The following is a 17,013-nucleotide window of genomic DNA, read 5'->3' as shown; positions in this document are numbered from 1 at the left end:
AAATAAAATTTCAGATTCCAGAAAAGGAATTCTGTTTTTCTGATCAATCAAAAGTATGTAAATACCCCCACCTACAGATCAAAACCCAGAACTGTTGTCACCATAGAAGCCCACCGTTTAGTGCCTTTTCTCAAAATTCTTCAAATGCCATGCCGAGCATGTGCAGCATTTATAGCTGAATTCTATTCAGTCATATTTTAGTCTAAGGCTTCTATAATAGGGGTCCACAGACCACAGGTTGAATTTCTAAAGGGGTCCACACCTCTATTAAAAAAACGTTTAGGGGTCCGCAAATTAAAGGTTGAAAACTACTGGCATATACAGTAGATCATTACTTTTGAGGGCATTTTGTGCCCCCCCCAAAAAAATCAAAAAAAAATCTGCACATATTTTAAAATTCTGCAAATTTTATTTGTCAAATGAATATGGAGACTCCAGCATGGCATTGGGGAGCGCAGGCCACTGGCTGCGCAGAGATGGGAGATCACTGTGCAGCTCCGTCCCCGGGACATGGACTCAGCGCTGAGGCTGCACCCAACCCTGACACAGTGCAAGGACCGAGCCTGCCCCAGAAACACGCCAGGGCCCCATCCCCCCACTGCCTCTCACTTGCCAGCAGGCCCCACAGATCAGGCTCCTCCCCCCTTCCTCCCTGTGCTTGCCACAATCAGCTGTTTTGCTGTCTTCAGTAGGCTCTGGGAGGGAGGAGCGAGGACATGGCGCACTTGGGGGAGGGAGAGAACTGGATGGGAAGGGGTCAGGTTGGGCCTTGGGGGAAGGGGTGGAGGGGGGGCACAGCCTGGGGCAGAGCTGGGGGTTGAGCACCCCCTAGCAGTTTGGAAAGTTGGTGCCTGTGTCCAAGACGCCCCTTCCCACTGGGCAGAAGCCCTTACCCCACCACCCCGCTGCAAGGTAGAGGTCCCGAGCTTCTTCCCCACCCCCAGTCTGATAGGTGCAGAATGGGAGGGCTGTGGGGGGCTCAGCGAGCTGCACTTTAACAGTAAAAGAGCCTCATGTGGCTCACGAGCCACAGTTTGGCCACCCCTGATATAGAGGGTGTACTACCAGTGTAGTTTTACTGGGAATTTTTGTCATAGCAATAACAAGTGTCCAAGATAAATTGGCTCATCTAGACTCTAATAATATGCCCTAGGCTGTCAGTGTTTATTTGCAATTCCATCTTGGCCTCTTTCACTTTCTAGTTTGAATAAGACTGTGCAATTACTACTCGCTCTGATAAACTGAGCTAATTGCACGGGAATGCCATACAGTAGTGAGAGGAAGGAACCTGAAATATTGAAGCAGTGAATTGTAGTTAATTTAGTGCAGGATGGATTTATTTTATTCAAAGTTATTTTAATCACCCATTTTAAGCATGAGCTAAAGCAGCAAGCAGGAAACTTTGATTTAAATAATTGATTTTAATCTTGTTTTGCATTTGTACTTTAGTTAATTTCTAAAGAAAAGTTTGTTTTCCTTGTTTGGTGTAACCATTAAAACATGTTGATTTGAAACCAAATGTATCTTTTACAATGAATTAGGTACTTTTGTTTTGCTAGAAGGAGGTTACACTACATCTATAGGTATTTAAGCAATTATGTAGGTTAAACACTTATACGGGTTTTTAGTTTTTACATACCTTGTTCACTATTTTCTAATGAATTTATTCTTTACTATGTTTTTTCCCCCTCCGGATTTGTGTCAAGTTGCATTTGGGTAGAAATTGAAATTCAAGTAAATGTACAAAAAGAGCATTTGAAAACTGGTTTTAGTTAAATAAACTACCTTTTAAATATACAGTATACACAAAGGAAAAAAGTGTAGCAAAGCACATTTTGTATTTAAAGCGGATTTAATAAATGTTTCTGGTCACCGTGGGCCAGATTTTTGAAGTATTTAGGTGCCTAAAGATGCAGATAGATGCCTCATTGGATTTTCAAAAGCACTTAGGCAGATGAGATACCTAACTCTCATTTAAATCAAAGTTGAAACCAGTGGGAGTTAAGCACCTGACTTCCTTATTTTCTTTTGAAAATACAAGTTTGCATCTATCTGCATTTTTATGTGCTTAAATAGCTTCAAAAATCTGGCCCCATCACCTCCTAATTCTAAAAAATGGTGGATTTCATCCTTGCCCACCTGGTTTTTATTCATGGATTGGGAGAAGAAAATAAGCTTTCCTGCTTTTTCAATTCTCAGCTGGTTTTTCAACTTTAAATGAAATAGTCCTAATGAAGAAAATAGTCTCTCTCCACTTGCTAGCTTGTCTGAACCAAAAATTATTAAGGCAACAGCTTTTTCCACAACAAACTGAAAGCACTTGCTTTGGAAAAATGTAAATACCAGCGTTTACTCCATTATAATGACTGAAAAGAATATAGGTACTTAATGCGGTGCATAGCACTGAGATGTTGTTTAAGGCTTGAGTTGACACATTGTTTTCCGCTTGATTTTTATATATAATTAAAAAAAAAAAAAGCAGCTCCCTTTAATTCATTAAAATTTGAGGGTTCATTGACTCAGTATGATGATCATTTATTTAAATAATTTTAATAGATTATAATTTAGGTATTAACACAGGTTGTTAATTTCAAATGTGGTTTATTTAAAAAAAAATTTAAATTAAAAAATCCCTGATTTATAAAATAGTTATCTGGACTGATTTAGTGTCCAGCAGGAATATCAGTTCTGGCCATGTGATGTTAACAGATCATACAATGTACTTGTATGTGCAATGTATTTGTATGGCTCTGTTTAAACTGTAAACTCTTTGGGACAGGAACTGTCATTTTGTTCTGTTTGCACAACACTTAACACAATTTGGGGACTGTTTCCTCGAGTTAGGCAAAGAGGTGTTAACTGACTTGTCCATAACTCTAAGTGGGGAAAGGAGGCAGGCATAAAACCCAGTCCCCTGGCTTTTTCCCCTTTGACCCTCAAACCCGAAACTTATGAGAGGTACAGTATTGTGATTTTAGGGGTCTTGTGAGAAACTTCTAAATTAGCTGTACCAAACAATTGCTTTCAAACATTAGAACTTCCCCTTTGATCTCAGCAGTGCCTAAAGCGACTATTTGTGAACACTTACTTTGGAAAAGAATGGCGCATGCATTGTCTGTAGAAAACAGAAATACACTTCTTGGAGGCCCAGAAGCTTTTTAAAATAAATGAAACTCACAAAGAGATAAATGTGTTTACACTTAACTGAGAAATAAGAGAGCTGCTTTGGAGAAACACGCTCTTGAGATAGTCATGGCCTGCTGAAGTGTCAGCCTCACTTGCCCTTTATTTTTAGTTAACTGAATAAAAGGCTGCACCTAATGTTGGATTTTTTTTAAGCGGCGCATTACGAAAATGAAAAGTAGAATTATGCAAGATATGCAACCTTTCATACATGAGAGAAGTTGCCAGGCTTGGAGGATAGATCTGGAGGTGGAGTTGGCACGTGTGCCCTTAGGAAAAGCATGACCCAAGCAGTACTTGCTTCTCCTTCACCCAACCTTCTGTTTCAGTCTGATCTTTTCTAATAAGAAAAGATGCAACTCAAATAATTCATAGGTTGCAAAACCGGAAGGGATCGTTATGATAGTCTACTCTAACCTTCTGCATAACTTGGCCCATATGCATCTCTTGTGGTCCTTTCAGCCTCAGCTCTTCTGCCTAGCAGAAATGTTGGGACAGTTCCTAAATGTCCACCTGTTGCCATGTGCACGCTGTCTGTTGAAATGGCCAGGCCAAGAAACTCTAGTCTGATCATGACATATCAAGGAATAAAGCTTTGTGGAAATGCCTGCAGTTGATTGTAGTTGAAGTTCCATCAATACACTGTAGTTGCGAAATAGTCAGCTAAATGGCTTTGTTAGTAATAGAATATTGGAGAATGAAAAAACCTATAGCTCAAGTAGCTTTTTCTTTCCCCTCCCTAGATTATCCTCTTGATTTGAACCACAGTGAAACCTTTCTGCAAACCACAACTTTTCTTCCTGAAGATTTTACCTACTTTCCAAACCATACCTGTCCCGAGAGACTCCCTTCTATGAGTGAGTAGTGCTGTGACTCGTTATCTTCCTCCCCTCCCTAGACTCCATCTCCACGCTGCCCCCTCCTTCCTGGTTACAATCTATAAAATCTGTTTCCTGTGGGAGTGGGAAGAGGTAGGAAGAGCGTACTGTTTTATTACAGGTTCTGCACCATCCCAGTGTGGTGTACACTGCAGTCTTTGGGAGTTGAGCAGCTATGCTGATGATAACTAGAATATCCTCATACCCCCCACATTTGGGTTTCTGGGAGATCTTCACCGCCTACCTAACTGCTCCAGAGTCCTTGTTGTCTGTTCCTGCGTGGTTTTGGATGGTGTATTCTAGTACCATTTTTCTACCTCCTGGCTTATGTACTGCACCTTCTTTTATCTAGCTATGTTAGGAGGGTGGGGAATGAATAGAAATGTTGTTCTGCAAGCACAAAAGCTGTAAATCATTTTTACCAAACTCCCAAAACTAATCAATCTCTGTCTGAGACCCTTTTTTTTTTTTTTTTAAGGGAATGATAGAAGTGCTTGCTTCTTACCTCTTCACAATATTTGCCAACCTGGACTAGTCCCAGAAACAGAGCAATGGAATACGATGATTTGGACCACCAAACTATTCTCTAAAAATCCTATTTTGAATTTCACTGGGCACATGTCTCTTCCTTGAGCTATGGTCAGAAAATAGTGACTAAGCTGGGGTGTTGAGAAGCTAAATGCTAGTGAGGAAAGAAGAAACTAGAAAAATTTTGTCAACCATTTTAAATTGAAAATTGACTTTTGATAAAACAAAACTTTCCTGTGACAAGTGTCTGTCTTTCTGCTGAATATTGATATATATTATTTTTTAATTGAATCTCATTATTTTGATTTAGAAATGCTGCTGCTGTGCCTTGTCCTCCCATTCTCTTCTAAAGGTTGGGCTCCCTGGCCAGACAACAATTCCTACTATGCCTCACAACCAGTCTCCCATGATGCAGTGCCTCTCTACAAGAGGGAAGATCATGATGCATCATGGGAGATGTAGTCTGACCAGGGAACCCAACCTGTAAAGGAGAATGAGATCATGAGGTACTGTGGCAGCATTTTCTAATCATTTTTTTGATACTTGACAGGAAAAGACCCATTTTGCAATCAGCCCTAGTAATAAGTGTATGAAAAGTGAAGTGGGAAGAAGCATGCACACTGATGTAGGACCACTGAGACTGAAGTGTGTGAGAAGCCTGAGATGTACCTTCTCTTGCTGGGACTGGAATATTGACTTCTTTCCATTGTGTACACAGAGGGCCCAATTGATGTAAATATGAGTGAAATCAGAATGGAGGATATCCATCAATTATTCTCTAAAGACCCGGGTATCAAGCTAGGAGGCCATTGGAAACCTGACGACTGCCTGCCTCGCTGGAAGGTAAACTGTAGCCTCAAAACAGCCACAAGCTCCATTAAAATGTGATGCCATTGTTCAGTACAAAGGAGTACAAACAATGGTATTGGCAAGAACTGGGCTATGGTTACATTTTGCTGTTCTAAAGAAAAATATCTTGAGTTGCATCACAGATAATGTAGGGCTGCCTGTAACGTAGGTATTTCTTGTCTGGCTACAGCAGTCCTCTATAAACCCATAGCTTCAGAAGCCTGTTACCTAGTGACAGATGGGTCAGCACTTCATTTCTTTTATAAGAAAGTTTTGGGGAGGGGTGTCTGTTGCTAATTGTATGTGGAGCCTGTCAGCTCTGTAACAGTTCAAATCCAGCTCAGCTGATAGTGTCTGAAATGTGTTGCATGCAGATGGCTGTTTAATAGTTTGTGTAATGAATGAGTTCCTAGCTGATAGGTATCCAGATCACCAAAATTACCTCTGGATTTGAGCAAGAACTAGCCCAGAAAGACCAAGGGTAGCATGGACCTTGGAGACCATGAATTTATCTTTGCTAGAGGAGTTCCCTGCTTGTGAGGGTGGAGACACATTCACCATGGTATAAGAGAATCATGCCCTACCTATTCAGTTGGTAGAGGATTTAAGTCTCCAGTGCAGTCAGTCTCTGTCCCCTAAGCCAGCATGAAATTTAGTTAATATTTGACAAACTTCCTCTCCAAAGTAGTATCTATTTTAAAAAGCCAGAGTACCGAAATGCACAGAATAAAGGAGGCATGAGAGTGAATGGCCAACACACAATTGTGTGCTCCATGTTGTATGTTGCACTATAAAATAATCCTTCATGGCAGCCCCAGGAAATGGGTTAGATCTGTTAGTCCTTTTCCATCAACATTGTCTACGGTCCTGTGATCTCTCTCTCACACTCACCTCTCTCTCTCCCCCTCCCTCCCTCCCTCCACCTGGCGTCAGGCACACCCAGTGCCCTGAGCTGAAGATTTGTGGGCTGCCAAAGTGAAAGCTGGTTTCCAGATATAGTAATAACTACCTGATGTCTTCCATCTCTTAGGTGGCAATCCTGATACCATTCCGCAATCGTTATGAGCATCTTCCAGTTCTCTTTAGGCACCTTATTCCAATGCTGCAGCGCCAACGTTTACAGTTCGCGTTTTATGTCATTGAGCAAGTGAGTCACTTCCCATGTATATGCAATGTATTTTTCCGGGTTAATCTACCACCAGTGGGAATAACCACTGGAACATGAAACTTGCTATTGTGTGACTGATTTGCTGCCCAATGCATCCCACATACAAAAAGCTATTTACTGCCTTCTGCCCCCAGTTATTGCACAGTAATGTCAAATCTCCAAAGTGTGTTCTTTGTGCTTTTGTTTATCAGGCAGAGTACGTATCTATCATAGGCTTTCAAAGGTTACTGCCGAACATTGACGTGTGTACAGTACCTAGTTTCTCATAATATGCCATTCACCTGAATGCTATGTTGGACACAGGCACTTTCTGAAAGCTGCTGGGAAATTAAAGTGTATTAGAATACGTGAGGGTGGTTTAGCACATATCTCTATTGTTAAACCAGGGCAAGAGGGTTACAAAAGCAGGAATTTAAGGGGGTTTTTCCCCTTGAGTTTGTGTAGGAGGTCATGAAAAGAATGACTGACTTCCAAACATGTACTTGCAGTGTACATAGAGAGAGAGAGAGTGAGTGTGTGTGTGTGTGTTATATTGAGCTTCTTCTGAGAAATAACTCTATTTCCTAGGCTGGTAACCAACCATTTAATCGTGCCATGCTCTTCAATATTGGCTTTCGGGAAGCAATGAAGGACTTGGACTGGGATTGTTTGATCTTTCATGATGTGGACCATATACCAGAAAATGACCGTAACTATTATGGATGTGGACAGATGCCAAGACACTTTGCAGCCAAGCTGGATAAATATATGTATCTGTAAGCACCTATTGTCCCCCTTCATGCAATAATGGATAAAAAGTCAATAGCTAGATTTTAAAAAGATTCATTTCAGTTTGGTTTCCAGGTTTTGTGCAAGTAAACATAGTAAAAATAGAGGCAAACCTCCCAATAGCTTCATTCAGCTCCATCCAGGAGAATGGCTGCTCTGACAGGCTGTGAGCAGGCAACTGCATCAGCCCTGATCTGAGACACTGTTCACACCTGTGGTGACTAATGTGCTCTCTTTTATTTAGGCTCCCTTATAATGAGTTCTTTGGTGGCGTGAGTGGCTTAACAGTGGAACAGTTTAAGAAAATCAATGGCTTTCCTAATGCGTTCTGGGGCTGGGGCGGAGAGGATGACGATCTTTGGAACAGGTAATGTGTGTGTCTTGGCTTGAGTCCACTTCCCAAAGGATAGGGGGATAAGTCCATGCTGACTTTCCTAGGGTGTGATGTGACTCTTCTGTTCATTGATGAGTTCTTGTAACAGCATCAAACTCGCGACACCTGATGCATGTTGTACAAACTGCCATCACTGATAATACAGTAGCGGCTGGCCGGGTACAGGAATGTGCTGCCACACGGGTTGGGGATATATTTCCTCAGGCATACAGTGCATGCACCCACCTTCTTGGCAGTGGACACTCCTCAGGGCTCTGCCTGCTGTGTTCTGAGTGAAATAAAGCATGGGTATTTTTCCTACTGCTGTGAACTGGCTCTAAGCCTGCCCCCTGAAAGCCTTAATTTGGTTGAGCAGCTTTCAGACATCTCCAGCCTCGCAATCACCTGGAGAGGGGTTTTACACAACATGTGAAGGGAAGCTGCCCCTTCCCACCCCAGGCAGTGTGGATTGGCTCTGGAGCTATTCCATGCCCTCTTCACATGCGGGGAGGGGGAAGAGATGCTCACGCCCTCGAGGGCATCCTGATAAATGAATAGATTGAGGTTTCATTCCATTCTACTAAAGCAAATTGGACTGGAAGCTCGTAACTAACAGAGAATGAGGAAGTATCGTTCTTGCCATAAGTAACTTTGTGAAATTGTTGGCCTTGGGCATTATTTCTCATGTTCATCTGAGGATCAGTTTGACTACTCAATTAAAATTTAATGTACTGAAAGCGGCTTAGTTTGCCCAAAGCCTGAACTGGTTGAAATCTTCTCCCTTTATTTAGCTAGCTAATGGAAACTTGTGCTTACTACAGATGAGTCTGTTGTGGCTCATGATTGTTCAGCCTTGGCAAGTATTGAATTTGGAGCAAATGCAACAGTCTGATCTTTGTAATACAGGGTGCAGTATGCAGGCTACTCAGTGACTCGACCAAGAGGAGTCACAGGGAGATACAAGTCAATTCCGCACCATCATCGAGGCGAAGTGCAGTTCCTGGGAAGGCAAGTGAGATTTTCATTATTGAAGATTTGTTTTATTCAGAAGGATCCCCAAATCATCATGCCACTGATGTGCCCACACCTTGAATACTGAGTCCAGTTCTGGTTAACACATCTCAAAAAGAGTATAGTGAAACTGGAAAAAATTGAGAAAAAGGTGTCAAAAAAGATCAAGGGTATGGAACAGCTTCCATACGAGAGGAGAGTAAGAAGACTGGGGCTGTTCGGCTTAGAAAAGAGATGACTAAGGGGGGATATGACAGATCTATAAAATCATAACTGATGTGGAGAAAGTGAATTGAGACGTGTTATTTACCTTTTCACACAATAGAAAAACCAGGGGTCACCTGATTAAATTAATAGGTTGCAGGTTTAACACAAACCAGAGGAAGTACTTTTTCACACAATGCACAACTAACCTGTGGAACTCATTGCCATGGGATGTTGAGAGCCAAAAGTATAACTGGATTCAAAAAAGAACTGGGTAGTAAGTTTATGGAAGATAGATCCACCAATAACTGTTAGCCAAGATGGTCAGGGTGACCCTAAGCTTCTGACTACCAGAAGCTGGGTGTGGTAGACAGGGGGTGCATCACTGCAAAATTGCCCTGTTTGCTACATTGCCTGTGAAGCTTCGGTATGGGCCTCTGTCAGAGACAGGATGCTGGGCAAGATGGGCCATGATCTGACTCCATATGGCAGCTTGTATGTTCTAATGTTATGTACTAAAGCACTTCCAAATTAGCATTCATACTGTATAAGAGGCTCACTGCATTTACTTCAGGGTGATAGGTGGCAGCTGTCAAGCAATGCACAGAATTTTTTCACAACAGTCTTAGGACAGGAAGGGGATAATCAGAACTGCAGAGGGGCAGGATGTAATAACCCAAACTGGCATGGTTAATACCCTGGACTCTCTATTCTAAGGTCCTCTTTAGTGGTTGTTGCTTTTCCAAAAGAGTGGAGTTCAGCAGTTCAGAACCTTTTAGCAACAAACTGTGGCCCTGGCTCTGTACTCTGAAGAACGTGAGCCTCTCATGGAGTAGTCAGCACCACATACTGAAGCAACGTGTGTTTTCCTTGAAGGTTCTCATCCAAACATCGAACCAGGCCAGCCCTGCTTAGCCTGCAAAAGGGATTGTAGCAGGATCCACAGCCTTGGGTGTTATAGTTACTATAACAACCTCTGTCCCTGTTTCTATTATACCTGGTTTGTGAGGGATTTCAAACTCTTATATTTGCATCATGCAGGTAGCTTCCATTGCGAAAGCAATATGTCTGTGTCACGTGCCTCATAGCAGTTTTGCTCCAGTTTTGTTTGAGGTGAAATAACACCTCAATTGGCTTTCTTTCTTCCCCCTCCCTCCCCCCACCCCGAGTAAAAGCTAGCTGCAATAGGAGAAAATATATTTTGCCATAATTTTAAAGTGAGCAAGATTTTCCATCCTGCTAATTGATTTTGATTTTACAGTAGTGTCTAGGAATGCCAACCAAAGCTCAGGGCTTCATTATGCTAGGACTGTAAAGATAAGTAACAAAACAGTGCCTGGCTCCACAAAGTTTATAGTCTAGGTGAAACAGTATTCTGAGTCACCGGGAAAAGCTCCACATCATTCGGTTTTGTTCCTGTTCAAGAGGATGTAAAGACTTAGATTGTGTATCAAGATTGGCATTCCAACAGGGCCCAGAGAGCTGTTTCTGGAAGCATAAATGCACACGTGCTGTCCCCTATTTTCCAGGGGGCCCCTGGAGGAGTATGAGCGAGCAGTACACAATGGTGCGAAAGAGCTTGTTTAACAGAACCAGTGGGAATGATTTATTTGTGAACAATTACATGACTTAACACCTCACAAACTACAACTGTTTGTTTAGAATGGCAATCAGCTATAAATTGTATTCTCCACTACTAATACCAGAACAGGAACTGCTAGGAGAGCTCTAGAAGAGAAACTCACAAAGCTCACCCTGCTAATACTTTTTGAATTAATTGCAAATTCAAGCAGGGAATGAACCAGTTCATTAAGCTCTGGGCCTCTTTCCAGCATCAACTTTCCTTTATTCTCTGAGCTTCCAGTTGATAGAGAGAAAAATCTTTTCCCTCTCTCTGTCTAGCTTTCATTTTGCTACCAAACAGATTAGGGTGAGGAAAATAAGTTTCTACCATTTCAATTCTCTGTAGCTGAACCAAGGAAGTCAATTTCGGGGAAAATGTCACAATTGTTCAGTTCTCTGAAGTATCAAAGGGCTTACAGTGCAGTGGAAATGAGAGCTTTAGATCTGCCTCCTTTGTTTAATCAGATCTGGAATTTTGTAGGCTGATGGTCAGCGTGCATCCAGTGAACGGCTGTCACTTATTTGGCAACAGTCACTTGAGGTGCGTTGCTACCTGATAGTATGTTTCAGAGGGTTCTGAAGCAGTGTGATGATTATTTTATTTTTTTAAGCCATTCAGCTTGCTAGTTGGAGGTATTACAGATCAGAGCATAACATCGTAGCCCAGCGCTGACTGTAAAGCTTGCAGTGACAAAGGCCTACCTGACTCAGTTCAAAGGCTTTGAATTAACGCTTTCTTTTATTCCCCTTTTTTCTGTAGACGAGGGCTTGGTCCAGTATGGGGTCTGGTTAGAGCCACCAGTGGGTGCTCCCTAGTGCAGATGGGCCAAAGCTGGTATTTGCCCCGGTGCAACTTAGCCTTGCTTTACACTGATGTCAGTCGTGTAAACAGCTTTGCCTGATGACCGCTCCTGTAATGTCAGAGCCCTGTGCCGAGGAACCTCCAGCCTCTTCACATTTCCTCCTGGATCCCACTATTTCTCAGACTTTAATTGATCAAATGGAACTTCACTTCCCTGTGCACTGTCCTTACTGACGCACTCATAGTCTGTTCACTCAAACCTTCAGCTGATTGTCAGTTTCCCCACACCCAATCTCTTGCCAGATCTTCGCTGCTACTTTTCCCTCTGCTGTGTCCTTTCCATCCCCACTGCTAAAACTCTTATCTCATGCCACTGTTTTTCTCCTGCTTGGGCTACTGTAATTGTCTCCATTCTGGACTCACTCCTTCCCTCTCTTCAATCTATCCAGCGTGCTCCAGATAAATCTTCTTGCTGCTCCTGTAACATTCACTACTTCACCTCCATGTTCCTTTACCAATTTAATATTTCACTGAACCGAGTTCAAAGTCTTCATGCTCTACTTTAATTCCCCCTCTGGAAAAACATTAAAAGATTGTGAAACACGTAGATACTACAGTAATGAGGGCTATGCAAGTACCAAAGAGCCTACCCTGCCTGTATATTTCCATTTGTTCCTTCTCACACCCTGTGCTCTCATGTACCTTTGTGACTCTTTTTTCCATGCTGCCCCCACCTCTGAAATGAGGTGCCAAGAACCTTTGCTCTCCCCCTCCTCAAATTCAGTTCTTCTGGCTTCTGTCCACCCCCAGCCTCTAGGCTAGTCCAATGTCATTTGCTCCTGCTTTTGTGAGTAGTTTTATTTTGTCTTCCCTCCCATTTGCTCTGTCTCACTTAGATGGTAGGTTCTGTGGGATGAAGGCCATGTCTTATTCTTGTATAGGGGCATGCAGAAAACACCTGGAGTCATTCAGCTGCTTTGTGTCAGCATGATCTTTTGGTTTTGGGGAAGGAAGTTATCAATTCTTATTTCTGTGCATATTGACAGTTTGACAAAACTGTGCCAACTGGACACACAGAAAACATACTAGCCTAGAAAAATAACACTGATCTGATTCTGGTCTGTGCTATGCATCACTCCAGCCAGTGGATCAGAAATTTATTTCTGCAAAGTGTATTAAATATTTCTGTGTCTAAATGCTGGAGTTGTCTCTTATACATATATCTTAAGGGATCTGTGTTCAGGAGGATTTTCTCATGTTAGTTTTTTCTTGTTCTTGTTGGGACTGTGTGTAGTAGCTCTCAGTCTAAATTTCTGCAGCCTTGAGCAGTGTTGGGAGTGGATACATTCATCTTTTGTTCTCTTTAAACAGGTATGCATTGCTGAGGAAGTCAAAAGAGAGGCAAGTCCTGGACGGTCTCAGTAACTTGAACTACTTTCCAAACATTACGTATGACGCCTTGTATAAAAACATAACTGTTAACCTGACACCAGAGCTGGCTCTGGTAAATGAATACTGAGAGGAGAAAATAAGTTTGCTTTGCCCTTCACCAAGAAAGCAACACATTAGACATTCTTTTATAGAATTACCAAGGACAAGAAACACATTGTCTAATGAAGGATCACAGTATTTCGAAGAATAAAATTGAAAGTGCACGCACAAATCGTCTGGCCCAATCCGGTTGTTTGTGCAACAAGCTCGGGGACTTCACTCGCTTTCTGGTTTTATGAACAATGGTGCGACCTGTTGCTCTCATCTCTGCATTCCGTCTCCTCCAGCAATCTCAAATATCACAACGGTGATCTGACGTACTTTCTTCTCACGGAACCAGTTTGGCTGAATGACTCTGTTGGCTTCTTGAGTTTGGATGCCAGAAGCAATCCAGTAGGCAACTGCCCTAATAGGAGATCAAATGAAGCTTAAGATGATACCATTCTTCTACATTTGTGTGTTTTTTTTAATGACCTGCTTGAAATATATACAACAGAATCGCTTCTTAAAGAAGTGCAAGTGTAAATAAGCTGTGTAAAATGCCTTTTTTATTTTCTTTTACAATTCAAACTCAAGCTAAAGGTTTACATATTAAGATCACTCATTTAGGCCCCAGCCCTGCAAACACATACATAACTTTACCCCTGAGCAAGTCCCTCTACTTATGTGAGTAGACCCAGTGATGTAAAGTTAAGCGTAAGTGTTTACAAGATAAGGGCCTTAGTTGGTAGGATGCCGGGGTTCAGAAATATGGAGCCACAGCATTGCTTACTACGGAAATGGCGGGGGCTTTTGGGAGAAGGGAGGGATAAGGGAAACTTCATGAAAGAACAAATATCCAGCTCATATCATTGTGTGGTAGATAATGCGTAAATTATAGTTCATATGGAGTTTTTTTCCATTTTATTCCTGTTGGGTTTTCATTGCCCATTACCCTCTATTCCACAGTGGTGGCAAGTGCAAGCTTAGATTCTAGACTTATTCAAACACATCCCTCCTCTTCTCTCTCTTTCCCCCTCCCCCAAAATTCACCAGTAGGCCTGTGTGGTTTCCATGCACAAATCCCAAAAATCTTAACTTCCCGCCTCAGTCACTGTCTTTGGTTTTGGGCAGTCAGCTGCAGCTTATTAAAACTGCCCCTAAATTGACAACGTTCTACAGTGATTCCTCTAATGTAACATTTTTGTTTCATGAAATAATATTTTGATATATTTATTGTGTAAATTGAACAGAACACTGAACTAATGTACATTCTAACTGTAGGTAGAACCCTTGGTTATAATCCTTAGCCAGGGAATGCATTCCACAAGGACAAATAGTGAGCTAGATTTATCCACAGATGTAAAATCATAATGAGAAAAAATGAAGGGCATTCTAATTAGTTCACGAAAACATGAGTCTCCAGAACTGAAGTGCTTGGTTGATGTCCTCATCCAGTTTTACAGGGTTAGGTTTTTTTCTGGATTTTCCGTTCTCCTTGGGTTGTGCCTGTTTTAGGATTGTTTTGTTTTTTTTCTGGTTTAAAACCAATCCATCACTTATACAGTATGTACAAACTCACTTTTACTCGACTTCTATATGGTAAAAGTGCTTTGGGTTGCTTTTTTTTATATATCTATATATACAGATTGTGAGTATTTAAACTCAGAAGTTCTTTAACTTTCTTTTATTGTATTGTTTGCCTTCTGTTTCCTTAACTCTTATGGTTTACATTATTTTCTTGGTTCCATGGACATATGATCCCCATACACATCTGCTGTGGGTGTGATTGACCAGGGCTCTTTTTTGTGTCTCGAGAATAACTTAGGTTTAGAAAACATGGAGTTCTTGTTGTGTAGATCTTATCAGCCTGCATGAAAGGACAGTGCTTCTGCCCTGGAAAGTGCTGGTAAGTTTGTAATTTAGGTTTAAAGTCTTTGGAATACATGTGCTTTAAAATGGTTTTTTGAGGGTTATTTATAGTTTGTTTTTTATGGCACATATAGCAATAAAGACGCTCTTTCTTCTGATTCTTGATCTCTGTAATTCTTGTGGACCCTTTTCAAATGCTGAACCTTTATTCTCCCCCTCATTTCTTTAATCTTTAAATGTTGCTAGCAACTGATGTCTTTAATGGTGCTTCAAACAAGGAATGTATTTCAAATGGTCTAAATTCACCACCACAGGAATTGTGCATGCATGTGTGAGTAGATGTTACTGTATTTTAGTTTGAATCCTCGGTCTTTAATGTATATTTACAATCTCTTACACCCTATGTTTTGAACAAAAAAAAGCATTACCTCCACTCAGAAATGTACTCATTTAAGGTTGGCCTGAAAGTGCCCGTTTCACACCTAATCAGTGTCACTCTTTGCATTTTTTTTTTTGTCAATCAGGTTGAGTTTTTCCCTCTCTCTAAAATGTGGAATATCTTAAAATGTGCACTGTTAATCTTATCAGCTAAGTCAAATATTGTGTAGAAATGTAATTGTTAAAACATTTTGTCAAGCGCATGTACTGTTATGGTGTAAAAATTCTCATAGTAAAAAGAACTGTACATATTCTGGCAGCTGAAATTCAACAAGGCCACTTGTGCACCCCTTGTATGTCAACATTGTCTACTAACCTTGCTGGGAGTCAGGGCGTGTTCAATGCTGATTTTTTTTAACAAGCCATGTGGGGTTTTATTTGCTAAAATATTTATTTAAAGTTCATTATTTTTTTTTAAAGATCCTCTTCTTCTATAACAAATTTACCAACTGAGCAAGAGTCACACACTTCTAGTCACCCACCGTCTGAGGTGGAGTTAAACCATAAGTAGTATCTGTCCATCATCATGGCTTTTGAACGTACTCTTATGTTTTTAAGAGGTGCCAGGGTACATGTTTGCACTGAAATGTAGTGTTTTAAGACACACACACACACACACACACACACTTTTTTCAGCAGAGCAATTCTTTGTATCATTACATTTATTTACCCATGTGTTTGTACATTTTTGTATTTAATTTATGAATGATTTTTCAGTAAAAAAAAAAAATACATATTCAAGAACCAAGAAATTGCAGTGGAGTCTCTTATGTTGTGTGTTCTTTTGGGGAGGAAGGGGAGGCTTGTATCTGAGGATGGGAAGAGGAGGTCTCTGTACCTTGAATGGTAAGTCTTTAGAACAGAGCAAAATGTCAACAAACAGAAAAGAGTGAGGGTCCACCCAATCTTCTGCTCTTGGATATGGAGTCAAACGTTTATTTTTATTGCAGCAGCATGTAGCTGTGGCATTCTGAGATCAGGGCCTGCTTGTGCTAGGCACTGTGCAAACACATAATCAAGATGGTCATTGCCCTGGAGAACTTGAATATAAGTGACAGATAAGACAGCAGGTGGATGCAACAAACATGGGGAAAGCACATGTAGCAGTGAAATAACTAGTAGTCCTGCACATCAGCTGCTTAGCATTCCCACAGGCATTCCCTCCTTTCCTAAGCAGCTATAGCCGTTCTCTTGAGCACCTGTGCAAAGGGAAGGGAAAACCACACAGCTCAGGCCCTAAAGAAAAAGAATAGGAGATTCTTTGCCTTTTTGTGATTCAAATGCAGCAATTGCACGCGAGAAAGACTTGTGCATGCCGGGTTAGCAGTCTGGATTAGATTTGGTTGGTGATTGGCTGATGACCTGGTGAAATGAGTTGAATATTTAGTGATTTGTGGGCAGGTACCTACGTCTACTGCCTACCACCACCCAAATTGGCACTGATCCAAGGCAACTGGCTGAACACCCCGCCTCCTTAGGAGTGGTAGCTGTGATAGAATAGGACTGAATTGGTGGGGGACACTATGGGGCAGCTTCTCATGTAGTCTGTGTATGGAAGAGATCCTTCAAACCTCTCATGAGCATCCCGTTTTCTCTAATATTAAAGGGGAAGCTCCTCAAAAGATGGATTTTGCCCATCCCATGTTAGAGCTGGATTCACCAGGATCTTTATCTACTGCTGCAAAATGTCCCAGAGACTGCCCATCTGAACCTTTTTGTCTACGCACTCCCATAGTGGTCAGCTGTCGGTAATCTCTGGGGAAAGAGCAGAGTATGTTTGACAAAGCTGGCACCTCTGTAATGTATCTTCCTGAAAAGCTTGTATTAAATGCTAATTATGCGTCTT

General features: G+C 41.5%; 1 protein-coding gene across 2 annotated transcripts in view; it reads left to right on the top strand.

Annotated features, from left to right (window-relative positions):
- The window catches only part of B4GALT5 (beta-1,4-galactosyltransferase 5), a 71,828-nt gene extending 55,913 nt beyond the window's left edge, over positions 1-15,915 (top strand). For both annotated transcript variants that reach the window (XM_039497752.1, XM_039497751.1), the window contains 7 exons: positions 3,927-4,040; positions 5,308-5,432; positions 6,469-6,585; positions 7,174-7,361; positions 7,619-7,741; positions 8,654-8,755; positions 12,759-15,915. In XM_039497752.1, coding sequence (XP_039353686.1) covers positions 3,927-4,040; positions 5,308-5,432; positions 6,469-6,585; positions 7,174-7,361; positions 7,619-7,741; positions 8,654-8,755; positions 12,759-12,906 — 917 coding nt within the window. In that variant the 3' untranslated portion in view covers positions 12,907-15,915. The remainder of the gene's footprint in view (positions 1-3,926; positions 4,041-5,307; positions 5,433-6,468; positions 6,586-7,173; positions 7,362-7,618; positions 7,742-8,653; positions 8,756-12,758) is intronic.
- Positions 15,916-17,013: the final 1,098 nt, after the last annotated feature.

The sequence above is a fragment of the Mauremys reevesii genome, linkage group 13 (genome assembly GCF_016161935.1).
Source record: "Mauremys reevesii isolate NIE-2019 linkage group 13, ASM1616193v1, whole genome shotgun sequence".
Lineage (NCBI taxonomy): Eukaryota > Metazoa > Chordata > Testudines > Geoemydidae > Mauremys > Mauremys reevesii.
The sequence above is the reverse complement of the archived record's forward strand: the minus strand, read 5'-3'. Positions and strand labels throughout refer to the sequence as shown.